The sequence below is a fragment of the Phaethon aethereus genome (genome assembly GCF_964289735.1).
Source record: "Phaethon aethereus genome assembly, chromosome: 26".
Taxonomy (NCBI): Eukaryota; Metazoa; Chordata; class Aves; order Phaethontiformes; family Phaethontidae; genus Phaethon; species Phaethon aethereus.
The window spans coordinates 579,444-600,364 of record NC_138602.1 but is presented as its reverse complement, the minus strand read 5'-3'; the positions used below and the strand labels follow the sequence as shown (position 1 = coordinate 600,364).

At 59.2% G+C, this 20,921-nt stretch overlaps 4 protein-coding genes across 4 annotated transcripts; 1 reads left to right on the top strand and 3 right to left on the bottom strand.

The window, feature by feature from the left end:
* Positions 1–2,754: 2,754 nt before the first annotated feature.
* Positions 2,755–4,851, bottom strand: CD320 (CD320 molecule; the record flags this gene model as incomplete). The annotated part of the gene is made up of 4 exons (XM_082010875.1): positions 2,755–2,900; positions 3,247–3,324; positions 4,337–4,546; positions 4,782–4,851. 4 exons carry the CDS (start codon positions 4,849–4,851, stop codon positions 2,755–2,757), a joined length of 504 nt encoding a protein of 167 aa, XP_081867001.1.
* Positions 4,852–5,944: 1,093 nt separating this feature from the next.
* Positions 5,945–6,838, bottom strand: NDUFA7 (NADH:ubiquinone oxidoreductase subunit A7; the record flags this gene model as incomplete). Its single annotated transcript, XM_082011124.1, has 4 exons — positions 5,945–6,041; positions 6,330–6,479; positions 6,571–6,620; positions 6,788–6,838. The coding sequence occupies 4 exons, from the start codon at positions 6,836–6,838 to the stop codon at positions 5,945–5,947; spliced, it is 348 nt and encodes a 115-aa protein (XP_081867250.1).
* A 131-nt stretch (positions 6,839–6,969) lies between these two features.
* Positions 6,970–7,544, top strand: RPS28 (ribosomal protein S28). The gene is made up of 4 exons (XM_082011108.1): positions 6,970–7,011; positions 7,094–7,141; positions 7,209–7,335; positions 7,425–7,544. Exons 1-3 carry the CDS (start codon positions 6,973–6,975, stop codon positions 7,329–7,331), a joined length of 210 nt encoding a protein of 69 aa, XP_081867234.1. The 5' UTR covers positions 6,970–6,972; the 3' UTR covers positions 7,332–7,335; positions 7,425–7,544.
* Positions 7,545–10,795: 3,251 nt separating this feature from the next.
* On the bottom strand, positions 10,796–16,212 carry KANK3 (KN motif and ankyrin repeat domains 3; the record flags this gene model as incomplete). Its single annotated transcript, XM_082011052.1, has 10 exons — positions 10,796–10,843; positions 11,100–11,198; positions 11,285–11,485; positions 11,802–11,944; positions 12,284–12,503; positions 12,875–12,962; positions 13,484–13,693; positions 13,839–13,938; positions 14,174–15,889; positions 16,176–16,212. 10 exons carry the CDS (start codon positions 16,210–16,212, stop codon positions 10,796–10,798), a joined length of 2,862 nt encoding a protein of 953 aa, XP_081867178.1.
* Between the last annotated feature and the right edge of the window lie 4,709 nt (positions 16,213–20,921).

Here is a 20,921-nt window from a genome sequence, read left to right as displayed (position 1 = left end):
CTGGGATTCATGAAGCACCTTTCCGCTCTGCTGGGCACCCAACTCCTTTCACTTGCTCTAATGACAAGGGAACAAACTCATGTGGTCTTAAGTTTTTCACCTTATTCTTAGCTAAGTTTTTCACTTGGCATCTATTCTGCAGTAGCACCCCTGGTGCCAGTGCCAGCTGTTTCTCTTGTCTCCACCCGCTCCATTCGCTCTGCTCCCTGTATTTCATTTTTTCTATTTCAGCTGATGTGTGCTGGAGTCACTTCAGTCCTGGGCAGGCACTTCAGTCCCAGCACTTGCTTTCCCTGTCTGCCCATGCCAGCCCACCCACCACAAGTCCGCTTTCCCAGGACATGACAATCCAAAGGTGATGCAGTCCCTGGTCTCCCAACTACAGAATTCAAGCAAATGCACAAATCCAAGAAAAACAAAAAATACAGAACTCATTAGTTTCAAGTGCTTTAATCTCCTGTGTCATTCACCAACAGCTATCTCCACTTGTCCCTATGGAAACAGAAGCAAGGTTGTGTGCACCCTTGCAAATGACCTCTTGGTACTAAGAATAGCAGCACTGGATAACCCAGTACTCTATATCACATATAGAAGTTTCTCCTGTGGGGTACAGTGGCACACACACTATCCAGGAGTGGCACGCTCCTGCTCTAGGGCTGATGACCATTGTCCGCTTGGCAAGCCAAGTTCTCAGCTTTAAGGCACAGAGATCAGTAGCCAAGGCAGCAGTTTTCTATCTTTTGTGCAGTTAGTGAACACTTGTCCAAGGAGTACATGGTCAACACTGAACTAAAGGCATTGGTCAGTATTCTCCTCCCCCCACTGCCAGTTCTTCTGAAAAGTGTACAGCACTGAGCTGTTCGGAAAGAGCTACACATGCCTTGACACACAGATAGTGTTTGATCCAATACATAAGTTATTTCAAGCAGAAAGAAAAAAAAAAAAAGGCCAAATGCTCAAAACATCATAGAAACACAGAATGGTTTGGGTTGGAAGGGATCTAGTCCAACCCCCCTGCCTTGGGCAGGAACATCTTTCACAAGGATCAGGTTGCTCAAAGCCCTATCCAACCTGGCCTTGAATACTTCCAGGGATGGGACATCCACAACATCTCTGGGCAACCTGTCCTGTGCCTCACCACTCTTATCATAAAACATTTCTTCCTTATGTCCAATCTAAATCTACCCTCTTTCAGTTTATAGCCATTGCCCCTTGTCCTGTCACTACAGGCCTTGGTAAAAAGCCTCTCCATCTTTCTTACAAGCCTCTTTTATATATTGAAAAGACACAATAAGGTCTACCTGGAGCCTTCTCTTCTCCAGGGATTGCCCTGACCAAGGTGCAGGACCTTGCACTTGACCTTATTGAACTTCGTGATGTTCACATGGGCCCACTCATCTAGTCTGAAGGTCCCTCTGGATGTCATTCCCTCCCTCAAGAGAATCAACTGCACCACTCAGCATGTTGCCATCCACAAACTTGCTGAGGGTGCACTTGATCCCACTATACACACCACTGATGAAGATATTAATAGCGTTGGTCCTAGTACGGACCCAAGGGACAGCACTCATGTCAAAACAGTTTTAATGGGTACACCTTTAAACAGTGTTAGAGAAGCAACATCCAGAGTTCAGCACTGTGGTGGAAAGTGCAGTTCTGCAAAGGGCAGACATCCTTTCTGGAAGGGAGTGTGCCAAGAAGCTGCTTGCCCCATGCTAACTCAGGGTGGCAGCGCAACAAAGCCAGAGCAGACAGGAAACTTTTCAACCTCCACCCCTGTGGCTGACCTGTCAGTAAAAGCTTCCTGTACATTGGATTGAGCAGCATCGAAATACTAGCACAAACATGGAGTATGTGTCTGATCTGCGTGGAGTCAGTGAGCTTCTACTGAAACAGATGAGAAAGTCCCTATTCCGTGACAAAATACAGGGGGAAGAATGGGGCAGGTGAAAAAAGTCTCTTGGCTCGAAGTGGAAGAAAACAGTTGAATAGCACCTAGCACCTGTCATTTAATGGAGAATAAAATCTTTGGGTCCAAGGCCACACCAGTGAGAATCAGCATCAATAACCCCTGGAGGCAAGAACAATGAAGAAATTTCTACCACCTTTGTGAGGGGTGATTTCACAGCACCAGGGAAAGTCCTGTGCTATTTCCAGTGCCAAAGTAGTCCCACAAACTAAGACCCATTTCCAAGGGGAGCATCCTCTTGTTATTCCAGTGTAATAACCCAGATTTGAGAGCTTGTGTCCAATTCAGTCAGCCTCTGTGGTGAGCTGGAAAGAGACCAGGCTAGTCCCATGTTATCACCTGTTACAAGAACAGAAAAGCATATGGTTATTGACAGTCCTTTGGGCAAAAACCTGATTTGACTTCAGTTTGTGCAATGTGGAGGAAAACAATCCACACCAGAAGATTAGTATCTTAGCATGAGTGCTCAGTGTCCTTGGCAGCAGAGGAGGGACAGAGACCAGCACTTCACTATCAAAAGTAGTCAGCATCTTCTCACGTTAGACTATGCAACTATCCCTGCAGTCAAGCAAGAGCCTTCATGCCAGACTGTGAGAAAGTAAGGTAAGGGGAGAGTTCTGCTGCTCCAGGGTAGACTGAAACCCCAAGCATGTGGCTGACCAACAGCAGGAACAGCTGGGAAAAGCTATTTCCAGAGGGGAAAGCTGTAGAGGCTAGAAACACAGGGCAAGAACGCATTTCCCCCTCATGCATACAGGGCACTTGGGATGCAAGAAACTTACCCTTCAGGGAAATGAGCCCGTCTGGCACTTGTCAGGCATCAGCTGTTCCCTAGATGCTTTTTCAAGGCTGAAGATGTCAGATCTGCTTTTTGCTTTGGACAGGGCCCACACAGCAACAGAACCCACAGCTACCAGCATGCTCAGGAGCACTGGAGAGGAGAGTGCACAAGCAGAGAACCACTCACTGCACCTGGTCTGGACATCAGTACTGGGCTCTGCTTCTCAACAGCATTAGCCAACAGCTAGAGGTCAGCAGCTTCCCTCAAGGACAAGGGACAGAGACAGAGAAAGTGAGTTAGTGCCAGAACGCATGGAATGGCCTTTCCAAGGACATAGTACGCCCAAGCCAGAGGAAAGATGAAGCTGTAGTGTAAGGCCTCCCCGCCCAGCAAAAGCGGCTACTGATACAGGTCTGGAATTAACTCCCATCAGGATACTCAATTTATAGCCCAAGCCAGGACCAAGACCACCTGCAGCACTCCGAGTCTCACATACCTGCAATAATCAAGGTCCATGTGTGGCCTTGACTCCGTGATGGCACAGAGCCTCCAGGCACAGGTGTAGTTGAAGCCTCTGCAATGAAAGCAAGAAGTCCATCAGGCTTCCAACTCATCTTGTGGTCAGCATTCAAAGCAATCTCCAGTCCAAACTTGGCTGGGTTCCTAGTTCACCTCAAGAGTGCCAACAGGCCTTTTCCAATTTAAGCAAAACCTTATCTGTCATTACTGTGATTAGACTACATCAGTGGAAAAAAAATCCAACTGGAAATGCATAATAAAGCAAGCTGGGAAATTTCCCAGCTGTAGCTGCAGCAACCTAACCTCTGTTCATGGAACAACCAAAACACAGCTCATCTCCCCACCTAGCAACTGAACTGGTGCAGGCATCAAATCCAAATACAGTCTCTCACACCTGCAGTAATCGACCCCTCCACATCCACAGTGCTTCAGCTCCCAGATGCCACAGAAACCCCTGGGATAGGGAAGCTGGAACCACGCTTTCAAGCACCTCAGCCAGCCAACAGATCTGTGACAAAGGAAGCTCCAGAGCATCTCAGAGCAGAGCAGCAGACACAAACAGTCCTGGGGATGCAGACACACCCTTCAGCTTGACAGCTACTGGCATCCGCTGCTCTGATCCTGCTTGCACAGCCCAGAAGTGCTTCCCCCATCCTTTTCCCTTCAGCTTGCCCATTCCTCAGAGACCAGAGGAGCTCAGAAGGGTGGACAGAGACTGCAACGCCACTGACGTGTTGGAAGGAAGCAGCCAGAATGGAAGTTCTGGAAGAAGGTCCTTCAAAGGCACTTCCCGAGGGAGCTAACACCGTCTTTAAACACCGTCTCCCCAGGAGGAAGCTTACGGTGGGGCTAACCCTACAGTGCTTCCTGTGCCCAAGGCAAGTTGTGGTGAACACGGCTCAGAGAGGCTAGAAACGGCAGAGGTGAAAGGCTGGAGCCCCTCTGTCACCCCCTGAGCACGGCCGCCGCCAGCCGGGGCTCCGGCGCCGCCTCCCGCAGGCTCAGCCCGCCGCTCCCCGCACTCCCGGCCGGTGGAAGGGACCGTGCCGCCGGCCGCGCTCCCACACCTGCACTGCCGGTGGGCAGCACCGCCGAGATCCGCGACGGGGTCACCCAAGCGCCGTCAGGACCCGGGTCCGTCGGGGTCGCCGTCCCGCAGTCCCGCTCGTCCCCCTCGTCCTCACAGTCGGGGTGCCCATCGCAGCGCCACTCCCAGGGGAAGCAGATGGCCCCGGGCTCGCACTGGAACTGGCCCAGGGGACAGCCGGCCAGGGACGCTGGCGGGGACAGAGAGGGACAGGGGGTGAGGAGGCGCGGGGGAGGCGCGGGATCCCCCTCGCCCCGGGCCGCTGCCCGCCGGGACCTCCCCGCGCCCCTGGCTGAGGGGAGCCCGCGCGCAAGGCGTACGAGAGCGCCAGCCAATGAGAGCGAAAGGCGTGCGCAGGAGAGCCAATAGGCACGATCGAGAAACGGTGCGGCCGCGCGCGCCCCCGGCCCCGCCCTCCCACTCACCGTTCCCTGGCGGAGGCGGCGGGAGCGCGAGCAGCAGCGCGAGCAGCAGCCCCGGGAGCAGCCGCGCCATGCCGCAGCCCCCCACCCCCCAGCACGCGCCGCGCCTCTATAAAGCCGTCCGCGCGCTGGCAGGGCGCATGCGCACGGCTATGACCTCTACCAATGGCCTGCCCGCTAGGGCGGGGCCTCCTCAAGGGCACGCGCCTGCGCCCCGCCCTCCCCTCGCGCCCGCCCGAGGGAGTCTCTGCTGGGGGCGGGGGAGCCATCGCGGCGGCCTCGCGCGTGCGGAGCTCCGCGGGCAGCACGCGCTCCCCGCAGCCGACAGGCCACGTCACCGCCGCCTCACTCGGGCTTCGCGGGAGGGCAGCCGCGACCCCGCTCCAGTAGCGTGGTTCGCCGAGAGCGAGCTCCCAGCTCGCTTGGGCCTCGGCCGCCGCAGCCGCGCCTGCATTGCTCTGTGACTTTTCCAGCTTTCCCCTCCAGGCGGTGGGGTAACACCGCGGCCGGCAGGCAGCTGACCGCGCAGAGGTTCCGTGGAACTGCGGGCACTCCTCCCACGTCCTCCAGCAGCTCCAGGGGAACAGGCGGGCCCTCTAGCAGTTCACCGAGGAGTAACCAGTGCAGCTCACTGCAATTGCCAGGTCACCGCAGCGTGACCAGTTGTCATTGGGGAGGGACTGGACCATGGTGCTCAGCTCAGCACGTAGCTGCCGTGTGGCGGGCTGACCACGGTAACGGGCGCTTGTGGGAAGAGCGCCGCAGGCTACTTCATTCATGTCTCTTACCGCAAAATCAGATACTAGAACATCAGGTCCTTTTTGGCTAGGGTGTGTTTTATTCGGCTCTGTCCTTAAGTCGTATCTCAGGTGTATTTTTGGGTCTCCCCTTGAAGTAGCTTACAGTTAGCTTACAAATCCACTGAGCCTAAGCTCAAATGTACATCCCATTGTTGCTATTCCCTCAAGAAACAGTAGTAAAGAATAGTAATTTGGACAAATCAAATAAAACAGATGAAATGGGAAGAAGGGCAATAACCACAACTTTAAACATACTCATTAGTCACGCATCGGCAGCACTAGGACAAGTTCCTGCTGTAGCAAAATCCACTGCAGGCTTCCCCATTGCTTTGTGACCTGCACATCCACCCTCATCATATTTATTTTTCATAAATAGGGCTGGTCTTTTGAAATTTCCCACTTCTTAAGTACTGGTCCTGGTGTCACCGGTTTTTTCTCAGCTGTTGTCACTGCAGAGCCTGAACTGGGATAGAAGAAGAGGCTTTACCAACACCATGAAAAACAGACTTGAATTTAATGAGAACAGGTTTTATTAGTGCTTAGAGGTTTGGTTAACTTCCAGACACCTCACTTATTCAAGACACAATACTGACACAAAGAATTAGTTCAGCATTCTCCTACCAACCTGGGAAATATAATACTGCTTATTATAAGAGTTCTGCATTTCTGGCATAAGTCAAACGAGGCTTAAACCTGCTCAGCTCAAATAGCGACAACAGCAGAGCTGTGGGACTGACCAGGTCAGACCTACCTGCCAGCTTGAGCCCCCGCAGCAAGGGTTTTCTGTGCTGCCGCGACCACGATGGGCGGGAGAGACTCTCGGCGTCCGTCCCGGCTGCAGTAATAGTTGTTGGCGAGTTTGTGACTGGGACCCACAGGGAGCTGAGGCGGCGGCTGGGTTCTAGACAAAGAACGGTTCCAGAACGTCAGTCGCAGCCGGCGAGCCTCGGCGCTCGCGCCGAAACCCACAGGCCAGCCCGTCCCGCCAGCACCTCTTGGAGATCTCCGTGTAGCGCAGCGGCAGCTTGGCCTGGAGGTCCCGCTGCAAGGCAAGGCGAAAGCGTCTCATATGATGCCGGGCGCTACGCACCCCCGCGGGCCACTACCCTGCGCCGGAGGCTCCGCGAAGCCGCTGGTGCAGGGGAGCAGCCCGCAGCGGCCACAGCGCCCGGTACTGTCGGTGGTACTGTGGGCCAGGGCCGCCCTTACCCCCGCCAAGAAGTTGCGGAAGCGCTGGATGAGGCGGGTGGCCGTCGCCATCTTGGCCGCTGTGAAGGGCAGCGAGGCGCGGGGGTTGCCGGGAACGCGCGGTGCATGCCGGGTCTCGCGAGAGGTGGCGCTATATAAAGCTGCGCGGGAGTAGCACCGCCCCTTTCTCGCGCCGCGGAGCCGCCATGGACACGAGCCGCGTGCAGCCTATCAAGCTGGCCAGGGTGGGGGTGCCGGGCCGGGGGGAGTCGGACTGGGGGGGGTGGGCCTGGGGTCGTGCGCTGACCCCCTGTTCTGTCCCCACAGGTGACCAAGGTGCTGGGCCGGACCGGTTCCCAGGGGCAGTGCACGCAGGTGAGTGGGCCGGACCTGGGCGGGGAGCGGTGCCGCCGGGCCGGGCTGACGCCGTCTCGCCGCGCAGGTGCGTGTGGAGTTCATGGACGACACGAGCCGCTCCATCATCCGCAACGTGAAGGGGCCGGTGCGCGAGGGCGACGTCCTCACCCTGCTGGAGTCGGAGCGCGAGGCCCGGCGGCTGCGCTGAGCCGGTGAGCCCGGAGCCTCCCCGCGCTTGTGGAGCTTGTGGAGCCACGGCGCCGTCATCTAAACCGGTGTGGCCTCCGGTGTTTTCTTTCAGGTGATGAGGCCTTATGGAGTTCCCTCGGAGCGGCCAGCTGGCAGCTGCTGGGCTGGACACGGGTCACGGATGGAGAGGAATGTGGCACTTGCGTTACCACAATAAAGGGTTTTTCCAGTAGTCCCTTGCCTAGGTCTCGCTTACTGAATACATGTGTGCTCTGGTTCTTCTGGGTACTTATGCACCTGCCTTTTGTTGCTGGGCTCAGCAGAGGACGAAAGCACACCCTGCTTATTACTGAGGCTGTGTAATGCTTTCATTGTAATACTAGTGTCCGCTTGCATTTTTGTTAACCTGTTGCAACAAAAATAATCATGTTTTGATTACAGCAACCTTAATCCTGACCTTTCCAGTAAGTGTTTTTCTATATGTAACTGGTAAAGCAGCACTGCTAAACCTACTGGACTTCTGTAGAATTTTACAAGTTGAAATTCAAGCTTTGTACTATCTTGCAAAGCAACAGCCTGCTGCTTCTGTCTTTCTGTCCTCAGTAAGCTGTTCTGTAAATGCTGCTATAAATACACCTATCTGCTGTCTTTCCTGGCAGTCACCCAGAGAGAATGACTGCTTGTATCCCCTTAGAGGAGTTAGTAAATCAATCTTACTTACCTTCTTCCTTAGCTTTCCCTTCCACCACACGATCAGCTAGAAGATTTATTGTTTTAGGCCATTATATAAAGTAAAAGTAAAGCTGAACAGATTAAGAATGAGTCTGAAAACTGTCACGGTTCAAGGGCTGGTTTTAAGTACTAGTATTTTCCATCTGGTAATAGAGTGATACTGGTTTGTGGTGTGTTTGAACCAAGTCGGGTCTGCAGCTCCTGATGGCTCCTTGTGGTCTCTGGTGGGAGCGTTCTTCAGCCTTCAATGTCCTGCACTCGATTAAGGCACTTTCATGGCAGGTGGGATTGAGGGTTTGAATATCCTAAAGCTGAGGAGAGCACTTCTGGAATAGGTGTTCAAATCACCGAATTTAGGCAGATAGTGAGGATTTCTGTTAGGGCTGGTGTGTGTGTGGGTTTTTTCCCTCCTGTGGATGTTATTTGTCAGCCCATGGGCAGCCTGAGGTGGATTTTGTGCTCTAGAGAAAGCCCTTGTCAGTATGTGCTCATGCTGTTGCTTGATCTAGTTCTTCATTCTTCCTTGGTGGTGGTTCAGTTTCAGAGTATTGGGTGAGTCTGCACTCCCCTGATTTGTGTGATGCAGCAGAGCTCTTAGGAAGGAGCTTTGAGTGCAAGAAGTCCACCTTGGAGTTTACTCTCTGGCTGGTGTTTGTTCCCTGCACAGCTTTAGCAATGACCAAAGAGCATTTGGTCTGGCGGCTGCCAGCCCTGACTGTGCTAAATGACCAAGGCAGGAGGCATCAGCTGTGAATTGGTGGCCAGACAGAGGTAAACTTGTAGCGGGGGTGGCTCAGAGCAGCTGCAGCCCTTCCCGAATATCCCTGTGGGGTCAGCACAGCCCTTGGCCATGTGAGGAGGGAGGTGACTTTGCATTCCCACTCGAGTCTGATGATTACCCTTTAATCATGCAGCTTGGTATCGGAGCACCAGGGTGAACCAGGGGTAGCAAAGGGTCCTCCTTGGTCCTGCGAATGAAACAGTCCAGAAGATGCCACAGTACCCAAGCCCAGTTCCTGGCTGGGATGGTTCAGCTGGAAGAAAACCAGACTAATGGATGTAGCTAGTTCATAAACTTGCAGGGAGTGAACTGAAACATGCGGGCAACTGCTTGGGGCGAAGGCTGTGCCAGGCTGTCCCTTGGCTGAAGCTGTTCTGGGGGTTTTAGCTTGAGCCAGGCAAAGAGGCAGGAGACTGCTGATGGTCACTGTAATGTTTCAAAATAATTATTTTATTTTAAATTTTATTTATCTTAAAAATAAACATCAGTATTAAAATATCAGTAAACAAACCTGTGAAACCAAAGCAGTGATTACAGAATACATACAGAGCAGGGTACTAGAGAGTGGCTGTGAGCATCGTATGTTAACTTCAGTGCAAAGCTGAAACGGGCCCACTGTGAGGACAGCAGCATGTTGCCCAGAGTAAGTTTCTTGAGGAGCATTTCCCAGCTTACAGTATGGCTCAGACCAGGCCTGTGTGGGGCAAGAGTGATGGTGGGGGAAGCTGGGCCAAGGAGCAGAAATGGGGGCTGCAACACGCGTTACCTTTGTAAAGGCTTCAGAGAGCGGAGCTGAGTGCAAAAGCCTCTTTCATCTTCCTCCCGGTCCTTAGTCCTTACCTTGTCTGTTCCCACCCCGCCTGGCGCACGCAGACTTGCACAGATGCACACACATCCTCCGACATACGTGTCTACCTCCATGGGCCCTAGGCTCTCTGAGCTCTTCTTGCTGATCTCTTTCCTGGAGCTATCCTCAGCTGCTGTCCTCCCTTTTGGGCAGGAAAGTAGGCAGAGAGGGACTTGGTTGTGGGCTCTGGTTGCCTTCACAGTCAGTGGCTGTGAGACTGTTTAAAATGGGAAATGCTTAGGAGGTAATTGCTGTCTTTTCCTTGGGAGAAGGTCCCTGCTCCCTGTCTGGGGTATCTGCTGGGCAGTCTCAGTCCCTAACTGCATTCATGGCGTGGCCCCCTTCTGTCAGCTTGGTCACAGCCCCAGGGGCCTGGAAGTTTTGCTCACATTGAGTAAATTAAATCACCAAGTCATGCTGAACTCCATCCTTTGAATAAGCAATATAATTTTTTTGCTTTGTGTGTGTGTGCTAGAAAAAAATTCAGATTTCAGCCAGGAAGGGAAATGCCACAAAAGAAGGGCAAGTATTTCAGTCTGGAAGTGCTCCCAGCCTGTGTCTGAGGCAGCGCTAACCAGCTGGCTTGTGTCCCCTCCCCTTGCGGTGCAGAACCTCCCTGCTGAGCACTGCTTCCCCGCTGGCACCATGCAGTGCAGCAGGGTCCAGAAGCCAACGCTTGCCCTCCTGCAGCCCTGCTCCCCGTCACCGGCTCCACTGCCTTCCTGGAGCTGCTGAGAGCAGAAACCAGGTGCCATTTCTGCTGTCCCAGTGTGTTAGTGACTTGCAGAAGGCTCTGAGGTGGTGCAGCTCCAGCGGTGGGGAGCAGATGGGATGGGGCCGGCTTCTGCTTGCTGTGTTTCCCATCCCAAGGTCACTTGATGCTTGGCTCCTCTATCACTTGGTGGAGCGAGGTGGCCATGTGTGGGCCACTTCCAGCAGTGGAGACTGGCAAGTGAGGCCCAGGGATGGCTCCTGCTCTGGTGACAGGAGAATTAAAACATCTGCAGCCACAGAGAGCGATTCAGCACACAAAGGAGTGGCAGGAGAGGGGACATAAATTACAGCCTAGTGCTGCTGGTGGCTGGCTGGCACGACTGGCCGCTGGCTGGATCCGAAGGTCACTCTAATTTGGGCTCCCAGGGCTCTTTGTGGCTGGTTGTGATGGCCCCTGCTGCAGAAAGAGCACAGTCATGAATTGTCACCAGGCTGTTCCAGTGACTCCTGGTCAGGGCCAGCCAGGCTGGTTCCCTGCTACTGAGGATGCACTGAGCATGTGGCACCTGCAATGCTCCGCTGTGTCACAGCCCTGTCCCCTCCCACGGGGCCACCTGCCCACCGTGCAGCTGAGCCGGTGGCACAGTGCCACCTCCGTGGCCCTTGTGTGGGACAGGGCAGGTGGCAGGAGCTGGGCGGGCTGCGGTACTCACAGGCAGCTGTGCCTTCGTGCCGTTGAGGTGGGCGTAGAGGAGCACAGCGATGTTGCTGTGGCCAGCCTCCAATGCAATGGCGACTGCATTGTTACCATCCTAAAAAGGGAGAGCAGCTGTGAAGAGGCATGGGGATGGGACGCAGGGCAAGCGCGTGTGCCCAGGCCCCGGTGGCAGAGGCTTACGCTGTCCACGATGGAGATGTCGCAGGTGGGCTGAGCCAGCAGCAGCTTCACCGTCTCCATGCGGCCGTGCTCACAGGCGCACATCAGTGCGGTTGAGCCCTCCTCGTCCTGCAGGTTCACGTCAGCTCCGCAGGCAAGCAGGGCTTCCACCATCTCCTGCCGACCGTGGCTGACGGCCAGCATCAGCGCTGTCTGGCCAGCCTGCGAGGCAAGGGATGCTGCCAGGCTGCTCCCGTCCTGGCTGTGCCGCCCGCTCTTCCCGCTGCCCTGGGGAGGGACCACTGCCGTCCCCAGTGCCCGCACGGACTCTGAGCATCTCCCTGGCTTGAGGTGAGGTGTGGGCAAGACCTGAGAGCCCTGATGCCAGGCAGAAGGACCTCCTAATGTGATGCCCTCCCCATGTACTGGCCCCTCCAGGTTTTGGAGCCACAGTTCCGCCCTCGGAGGAGCCAATTGTGGCCCTGGCTGCTGGTGGGGGGAGAGGGTCAGAATGTGGTGGTCCCCAGCCCACACCTACCTGGCTGGCCTTGGCGTTGACATTGCCCATGCTGAAAAGCCTCCTGACCACATTCATGTCATCTTCCTGCTCGACGGCTGCCAGCGCAGCCAGCATGAGAGCTGTGTAGCCAGCTTTGTTCTGGTGGTCCACATTACAGACCCCTGTGGGGATGGGCAGAGCGGGGGGGCTCAGGGTGCTGTGGGGCTGGTGGGAGGCACAGATTGAGCCACGTGCCAGACTCCTGCCCTGCCCAGGGCGCTGCGAGCTGTTCCACGGGCACAGACCTGCTGACGCATCCCCCCCGTCAGATCTGGGCTCCCGAAGGGCTGGGGTGGCTGCCCGAACCCCCACACCCATGCACAGGCACAGCCCAGGGCAGCTCTCCCTGCTCCTCTGCTGCCAGTGCCCTCCCCCCATACCTGGCACGGCCAGGATGTGACCCAGGGTACAGAGTGGGATGGTGGCACCAGGGGCTGTTTCTGGAGGTGGGGGACACTGACCTGTGTCCAGCAGCAGCCGCACGATGTGGAAGTTGGAGTGGGAGACGCTATAGTGCAGGGCCGTGTTGCCATTCCCATCTGCCAGGTTCACCACGTGGGCCAAGAGAGCCGGTGAGACCTCGGCAAAGGCCAGGAGGTGGTTGGCAACCGTGTCGGGGACGGACAGCTTCTGGCTGGACAGACGGAACCACTCCTGCAGGACCAGGCTGCTGCTGGCGAGCTGGGGGCGGCGAGTGGTGCTGAGCTGGGAGGCTGTGGCTCCCCGTGAGCCTCTGCATGGCCCCGCACAGCCCCCCCACCCCGGCACCCCCTGCACCCACCCGCTGCTGCTGGCCCCAGCGGGGAGCAGAAATCCTGCTCCAGAGGGGACTGGGTGAAGGCAGGACTCTGAAACCCAAAACCACGCTGGGACGGCCTGAGCTGAGGCCACACAGGTTTTGGGGTGCATGGGACAAAGCCTGGAGCAAAGGGCTGTGTTTTGGGGGAAGGCGCTAAGCTGGGCTTTGCTGGCCCATCCTTTGGGAGGGCCGGACCCAGGGGGGACCACGGCAGGGGCCAGGCGAGCCGTCCCACCCGCAGCACCCCACTCACCACCTCTTTGCTCTTGGTGGCACTGGGGTGGCCCAGGTGGGTCTTGACGATGAGGCAGGCCTCCCGCATCCTGGGGCTCAGCTCGAACCTGGGGAGAGCACAAGGGTGTCTGCGGTCCAGGGCTGCGTCACTCCACCAAAACCATGCTGGCAAGGGGCACCCCGAGTCCCCCCGCTGCGGTTTTGCTCCTCTCCCCGATGTCTGCGAGTCTCCACGAGCTCCCCATGGCGCAACGTCGCAGCTTCAGCCTCTGCAAACCCCTGCTGCGCCAAGCCTTATACAGGCATGCTCAGGCGTGATTTACCCATTTTTAGGCCAATTTTTTTCCTTTTGTTGAAATATGCCATTAAGGGCTGTGGGGTTTTTTTCTCCCTCTCCAAACTATCTTCTCCAGCAAAGAGGCATCTGGGGCCTCGGTCTCACCCTTTCCTTAGCAGACTAAAGAAGCTGGAAAGATTTTTTCTTGCCAAATGGTTTCTGCAGGAGCTGAATGTGTTTTTCCCATTGGCTGCACCAAAACCCAGGCAGATGCCACGGGTCAGCAAGGCCAGTGCCAGCCTGTGGCTCCCAGCTGTGTGGGGCGAGGGAGCCTTCCCCATCGGCACTTACTTCTCCTTCACCTCAGGGGGCTCCGGCAGGGTCATGCCAGCCCCCTCACGCTCCCATCCTGGCTCGTGCTCGCCTTCCCCTGTGTCCTCGTCCGAGGTTTCAGTGTCCCCCTGCTCCTCGCTGTCAGAGCTGTCAGCCGAAGCCTTCTCAGAGGAGCTGTCTCCCTCCTCCTCCTCCTCCTCCTCCTCCTCGCTGGATGTGCTCTCGTACCTACACAGAGGGAAGATGCTCAGTGGCAACATGGCACCCAGCTGGTCCCCTCCAGGATCGCCGCTGCCCCTGCCCCCAGCCCAGGATGGGGACGCCAGAGGCCGGGGCTGGCCCAGGCGTGTGGCAGGAGACCCTCGGCACATACTCCCCGTTCAGCACGCCCACAAACTGCAGGCTCTTCTTGCTGCCCTCGGCCTCGCTCCGGGGGGGACCGTCCCGCTTCTTCATGATGGACTTCAGGGCTCCTGCAGGCAGAGAGATGGGTGTCAGGGGTCAGTGAGCAGGAACCTCCCCGTGGGGCTGCCCGGGCACCCCAAACCCGCCAGACACCAGGGTGGGCACGGGAAGGACGTGGGCAGAGTACAGGCAGCTGCTGTGACACAGGTAGCATTGGCCCTGCAGGCACTGTTCCCAACAGGGCCAGCCTCTCCCTTTCCGCAGGAACATCCCAACCTGGTGTCATCCCTGGCACTGACTCACTGGCCGCAGGGCTCGGAGCAGCTCCGCCATCCAGTGCTGGGGACGGGTCCCGGCCGCCGTGAGTCGTCCCTGGCGTGGCTGCCGCGGGGGCTGGGCTGCCCTGGCACATGCCCTGCATTGCTCCTGTGCCCTGTGCTGAGGGGCTGCCTGGGGCATCGCGCGTGCCGGGCTCCGTCTCCTCGCCTGCCAGGACAGGGCTGCCCACGTCAGTCTGGCTGCCCTTGTCTTTGCACTCGGCAGCCGAATCGGGGCCAACCGCCATGTCCTGCCTGTCAGGGTGGCAGCCCACCCCGATGCAGGTGGTCGGCGGGCAGCACTCCACGCCTGCCTCTGCCGTCTCCGGGGGGTCGCCAGCTGCCCGGCTCTGTGTCACCACCGCCGCCTCCACCAGCATCTCGGCCACCTGCGGCTTGGCCATCACCTCCTTGTCTGCCTGCCTGCAGGGCCGGCGGGCGCACACCTCCTGCCGCAGCTCCTCCAGCTCCCGCGTGGCCTCCTGCAGGTGCCCCTCCATCAGGGCGATCACCTCCTTCTGGTGGGCCACCGTCTGCTGCAGCAGCTCCAGCTCCCGCTCCGCCTCACTGGCCAGCCCCAGCGAGGACTCCAGCACCCAGACGGCCACATCCCTGCGCTCCCTCGCCCTGCTGTCCGGCACGCCACCGCCCTCCTGCTGCGACCGGTAGTAGAAGACAGCATCGGTCATGGCCCGGTCCTCACCCACCGCCACGGAGCGGCACGGCCTTTCGGTGGCCTTGGGGCTCCTGCCTGGCCAAGCCCTGCCACCCCGCTCCGGCACGGCCAGCTTCTCCGTCAGCTTCCTCAGCTCTGCGATCTTGCTCGCTCGCCCCTTTGCCAGCTCCGCTTCGCTCTCCATCCCCACTCGGGGTGGCTCCTCGCCCCCCACCCCCACCTCGGAGCCAGGGGGGTGGCCGAAAGCCTTGCCAGGCTCTGCTGACAGCTTCTCCATCAGCTTCGCCTTCTCCCGCTTCAGCTCGCAGATCTGCGTCTCCAGGAGGGGGATGGTTTTCACCTGCTCCTCCAGGTCCCGGAGCTGCCGCAGGGCTGCAGCCATCTGCTCCCGCACGTGCTGCAGCGGAGCAGCGCTGAGCCCTGCTGCCGGCGTGCTGCGCCCCGAGCTGCCAGGGCTCGCCCGACCCCAGCCTGCCGGGCCCTCGGTGCCCACCGGCACCCAGGGGGGTGGCTGACTCAGGGTACCCAGCGGGCCGCCGCGGGAGGGACCACTGATATCCTGCAAGTGGCCCTGCTCCTGCTCCAGCCTCCTGCTCGTCTCCAGCAAGGTCTTCTCCACCCGCAGGTTTCGCACGAGGCACTTGCGGGTGGGCGGTGGGAGCAGGCGCACGGGTGGAGGCGGCGAGGTGGGGTGGGAGGTTGGGTTGCTTGGGGGCTCCCGGGGCGCCCGACCGTGTGGGGACAGGAGCAGTGCGGTCCTGCCCTCCTCGCTGGCTGTGGAGGCGAGGGACTCGGTGGAGGTCCAGGCGCTGGCATGGCTGCTGGGGCTGCGCAGAGCGCTGGGTGGCTGCCGGGCCCCTTTTGCCCTGCGAGGCAGCGGCACTTTCTTGAGTGTTTGGCCGCTTTCGATGTCATTGACGTATTTCAGGAAATCCAGGTCCAGGAGGAAGCCGTAGGGGGTTTCCACTGAATACGAGCTCTTCTCCCCATCGTCCTGGTCCCGATACAAGAACGGGCCCCCGAGATCTGCAAGAGGAGCAGGGATGGTTAGGCAGGGACCTGGTGGAGGCAGGAAGGCTTTTCCAACTGGGTTTACTGGGATTTGCAGCCTGCAGCCCCGCTCCCTGCCGTGATGCTGCTGGCAGTGGGCCTGGCAGATGGCCTGACCTGGCACCCTGAGTGCCATCGGGTACCACAGGGCTGGGTGCTGGGGTGAAGAAATCCCCCAGGATGGCACAGGACAGTTCAGCCCTGTCACTCCCCTCACGCTCCTTCTGCTGTCCCTGCCCGGTGACGACCCTGGTCCCTTTACCTGGCAGGTTCTGGTTAAGGGGTGCAGGCTGAGCCATCTTCTCCCCGGGATGCCGCTGACCAGGGGACCATCAACCTGCAACAACAACCAGGCCACGTCCAGCAAAACCCTGCAAATCGGGGGCCAGTGAGCCCCATGCAGCCACACACTGCTGCCCCCCACCCGGGGAGCACCCCTCGGCCACCCCCTGCCACCTGCCGGGCCCCCCCCAGCCCTGGTGCCACGGGGCTGAAGCTCGAGCCGGCTGCCGGCCGCGGAGCTGCCTGCAGGGCTGGGGATTGTTTGTACATTTAAGGAATGCTTCGCAGCCCGGGCTGGGACCGCGGCGGCCGTCGTGCTGCCAGCTCTGAGCGCGCAGAGTCATGAGTCAGAGCTCGGCTGCACTGGGGGAGCGGGCTGGAAAAAAAAAGGCTGCAGCTTTTATGGGTGCGATTCTCAGTGGAGAAGTTTGCTTCGGAGAAAGGGAATTGATGCTTTTGCAACGCCACGCGACCGCAGGCAGCTGCCAGCACGCGTCGGTCACCGGGTGTGACGTCTGTCCACCCAGGCTGAGCAAGACCGGGGTGCCCTGTGCTGCCCAGTGCTGCCTCGGGGGTGTCCCACGGGCCAGCAACCCCCAGGCAGGACCTGGCTGCTTTTCCCTGTCGACGATGTGGGATAAGGCATGGCAGGAGGCGGCGGGGGAATGAAATGGGAGCCTGGTTTTCCCAGGAGCCAGGCACGGGCGCGCTGGAGGAGAGCCAGCGGGATGCCACTGTGGTCCACAGGTAAGCTGGGCCGCCGGCTGTGAGCATTCAGCTGGGACCTGCCGCAACATCTGGCAGCATCTGTGTGCCAGGGCCCAGGTGGGAAGCGCTCCTGGTGGGAGTGGGATGGGGGCAAACAGTACCCCAGGAGCACCCACTGCTGCTGCGCGCGGGGTCCCCGTGTGGTGGGGACACGGTGGCCCTGCCCACAGAGCGTGGGTGGCCGTGGGGCTGTGCAGCTGTCAGTGGCAAAGCATTTGGCACTGGGCTATTTTCAGAAGAAAGCAGGAGAGAAAGTGTGCCGCAGAGGAAAGGCAGCTCAGATGCAGCCCTATGGGACGCCAGGGTCAGCACTGCCCAGAGAAGGGAGCAGGCTCTGGCCTTGGCTGTGGAGAAACACCCGCATCCATCCCCAAATCCCCTGCTCGTGATAGCCAGAGGATCCAGACTTTTTTAGCAGAGATGCTGTGGCCGCCCCCGTCACACGGCCCAGCCTGGGACGATGCACTGGCCCCTGGCTCGCACCCGCTGCCTGCGGTGATGCTGCCTGCTGCTCCCCAGCCCCAGCCGTGCCACTGCGGTTGCCAGCTCGCCCTGGCCCCGCGACTGCCAGAAGCCAGAGGAGCAGCCGTGGCACAGGCAGCGGCAGGCCAGGCTCAGGCTGGGCACCCCGGCGACGTGGCAGCCTCCCAGCACCGGCCCCAGCGCACGGGGTCGAGGGGTTGAGTCCAACCAGGCAGGGATGAGACACTTCCCATCAATCACCAGGCTGGATCCCAGGGCTTTCCCGCTCATCTCCCAGCCCATCCACAGCCAATGCACATCCCAACTTCCATCTCCCTTGGGATCATCCCAGCTTTGTGCAGGCACCCCTTCCACCTTCCTTGGGAACATCCCGGCTCCATGCTGGCACCCCACCATTCCTGTGCTGCCGGATTCGTGCATAAAAGGGCCCACACGTCCCCCACCTCTAATCCCTCCCGCCCCGGGAAGCGGCTGACTTCCTCCTCCGTACGGCCCTCGCTGCAGGTAATTAACCAGCGCCAGGGCCAGGACGAACTTACCGCCGGGCTCCACACATGCCGTAAATCAAACGGGAGGAAGAGGGAGAGCAACAGGAGCCAGAGCCAGCGGGTGTGTTTCCTCGGGGGAAGCGGCCGGCAGCTCCCTTCCGCCGGCCGCCCGGCTGGGTATTGTCCTGCCTGGGGCTGTGCCAGGAAAAGCCGCCTCCGCCAGGACCCTGCCGGGAGGTCTCTCACACTGCTCCTCCTGCTTGCGGCAAGGGTGCCCTTTCCGCCAGCGCTGCCCCGCTGTCCCCTCCGCTGACCAGGGATGCACCGCTCGTCCCTGCTGCCACCTCGCCCTGCCCCTCCAGCCGAGGCCGGCAGCTGCTGTCAACCACGTGGCTGCGCTGCCTATCCTCAAAGCCAGGGGAGATCCTCCTGCAGCTCCCCTGCAGCTCTTGGCCCCCATTACTTTTGGTTCAACAGGATGGCCTGGACCCAGGGCAGAAGCTTCTTCCTTCACCCAGCTCCAAAACAAAGGGCCGGGCCAGGTGATGGGACCTGCAGGCTCCCAAGCACATGCCAACTGCCTTGGGGACCTCACGATGTCCAAACCCTCCTGGGGACCCTGTCATGTGCAAACCCCGCCCCAGGCTACCCGTGACGTGCGAACGGCCCCTGGGCTGCCGGTGGGCTGGGCAGCGAGGCGAGTGGCAGGCAGGATTTGAGCTGGCGGGGATGAGCAATGGAGGCTGACGGCCCTGGCACGCAGCAGCGGTGGGAGGGTTAAGTCCCCAGGCCACGGCCCAGCCACTGCCGGCACCTGCTGGGGCCCAGCCACACAAAGCCAGCCTTGTCCCCAGCCGGCCACCATCACCACAGCACTGGTTCAAAGAGAAGTCGCTCTCCACCTGGGCTGAAGTCCCAGAGGGGAAAACCGTGCTGGCCACTTTGGTGCCAAAGGCTGATTTTCAGCACTTTTGACCACTCCCCTGGGCACCGGGGCTGGGTGCTGCTGGGCACAGGGACCTCTGGGTGCCCGAGGCAGGGGACCCCACACGATCCTAGCTTCCTTCAGAAGAAATGAAAGCATTGTTTCTAGTCCCAGTGTTTCCACAGAAAAGCAAGATGGTACAAAGCAAAGCACCGCTGGGGAGGCTCGGCAGCAAGAGGAGGAGGATGCGCAGGGACCCAATCGTCCCCAGGGAGGCAGGGCTACGCTTTGCCCTGGGATCACACCTCTGTTTCCCGCTCTCGCAGCCCCACTGATAACACAGGAAACTGGGGGCCAAAACTGGAGCCACTCTGCTCAATTACAATAAAAAGTCACGTCAGGGATGGGGCAGCCTGGGCACCTCAGCACAGCTCAGGTACCATCCGGTACCCATGCCCCATGCCCAGGCAGCCCCCTGGGACCCCTAGCCTCCTGGTCCATGTGTTGATCCCCACTCTGGATCCCCAAGACCCCGGGCTGTCAGGGGATCCTGAGGGATTTGTTTTTAAAGCTCTGGACTCCTTTGGGCTGTCTCCCTTGCCAGGGGTCCAAATGGGGCAGCCCTCGCCCCAGCTCGGCCACGCACCACTGTGCAGCCTGAGCAACTCCACCGGCGTGGCCGGGGCTCTCCCCGACTCTCCTCCTGAGCCAAAATACTGAGGTCATGAGGAATGTGAGAAGAACAGAGTCCAGAGCAGCCCTGGCCAGCACGACTTTGATTTATCTCAGCCAGGCACGCTTCCCTCAAAGCTGCACACAGGCGATAAGCCCCGAAGCTCGGGGCTGAGGCTGTTCCAAAGTTAAAGGGAAACCACTGAGCAAGCACACAGCTTCCTCTGCTGCCAGTGACCTGCCGGGATTCGGCACACATGGAGCCAGCCATCATGCGTGGCCATCACCTGCAGTGTCACCCGCCGGTGCTGCAGGCTGGGTGTGGACAGGAGGTATCTGAGGCTCATCACACCTCCCCGGCCATCCATCCTGGCCCCATGCCCCGACCCAGGGCCATAAGGGATGGCCCATGCTCTGTGCCATCCGCTGCCCCTGTGCCCACTCGCCCAGGCCACCTTGGCCATACGGTCCAGGCTGGGGCTGCTCCCAGAGTAGCCAGATCCTGTGCGGGTGGGTGCGCCGGCACTGACCCAGGGAGGGAAAGGGAAATGCTTCGATCTTCTCAACAGCCTAATTTCAGGGTTGGGCTGTTATTTCTGGAGTTGTCGTCATCGTCAGCCTGGTTGGTCGGGAGGCCGCGGAGGCTGCTCGGGCTGTGCACCCGCTCCAGCACCTCAGGGACCTCCTTGAGCTCACACCACACCTGGACAACAGGCGCATGGTCCATGTGTAGATGTACTCACATGGGGATCAGCTCTACGTGCCCCGTCACACCTACAGCTCTACAGGGCTCCTATATCTCTACTAGGAAACATCTACCACTTGTCCTGCACCCTCGCCACAGCTGCCCACCGGCACTCTCCACCAACACCTCCCCGACCCTCTTGGGGCTGGTGACAACACAGAGGGTCAGCAGTAAGCCCCGATGGCCTGGCATCGCCCTGCGGCGAGGAGGTGCTTGGGGATGAAATGGTTAAATTTACACCCAGGGTGCACAGGCACAGTCAGGCTACACACACAGCACTGGGCCCAGCCCCATGGCGGGTTCCCCATGTGCATGCAGGGAGCACTCCGCCTGTAGAGGCCCCCCCCCAGAGGGGCCTGCAGCAGCCTAGGGTGCCCTGCCACACCCCCAGCCCTGCAGGGTCCCCAGCACCCCCAACCCTGTATAGGTCCCCAGTACCCCGGGGAGCCTGCAGCACTCAAAACTTTGCGGGTCCCCAGAACCTCGGGGAACCCCACAGCACTCCCAGCACCCCAAGGTGCCCTCAGCACCCTGCACGCCCCCGCACGTCGGGGCGCCCGCCCCCAGCCCAGGAGACACCGGTACCGGCACGTCTTGGGTGCGGGCAGAAGCCCCACTCCCGCTCCCGGCGCCGACCGGGCGGAG

What these genes read in the sequence shown, in the direction of transcription:
- RPS28 (XM_082011108.1), top strand. Translation starts at nt 6,973, where the DNA reads ATGGACACGAGCCGCGTGCAGCCTATCAAGCTGGCCAGG. An exon ending in AGCCTATCAAGCTGGCCAGG is followed by an intron (nt 7,012 to 7,093) that starts GTGGGGGTGCCG and finishes CTGTCCCCACAG; the next exon opens with GTGACCAAGGTGCTGGGCCG. An exon ending in CCCAGGGGCAGTGCACGCAG is followed by an intron (nt 7,142 to 7,208) that starts GTGAGTGGGCCG and finishes CTCGCCGCGCAG; the next exon opens with GTGCGTGTGGAGTTCATGGA.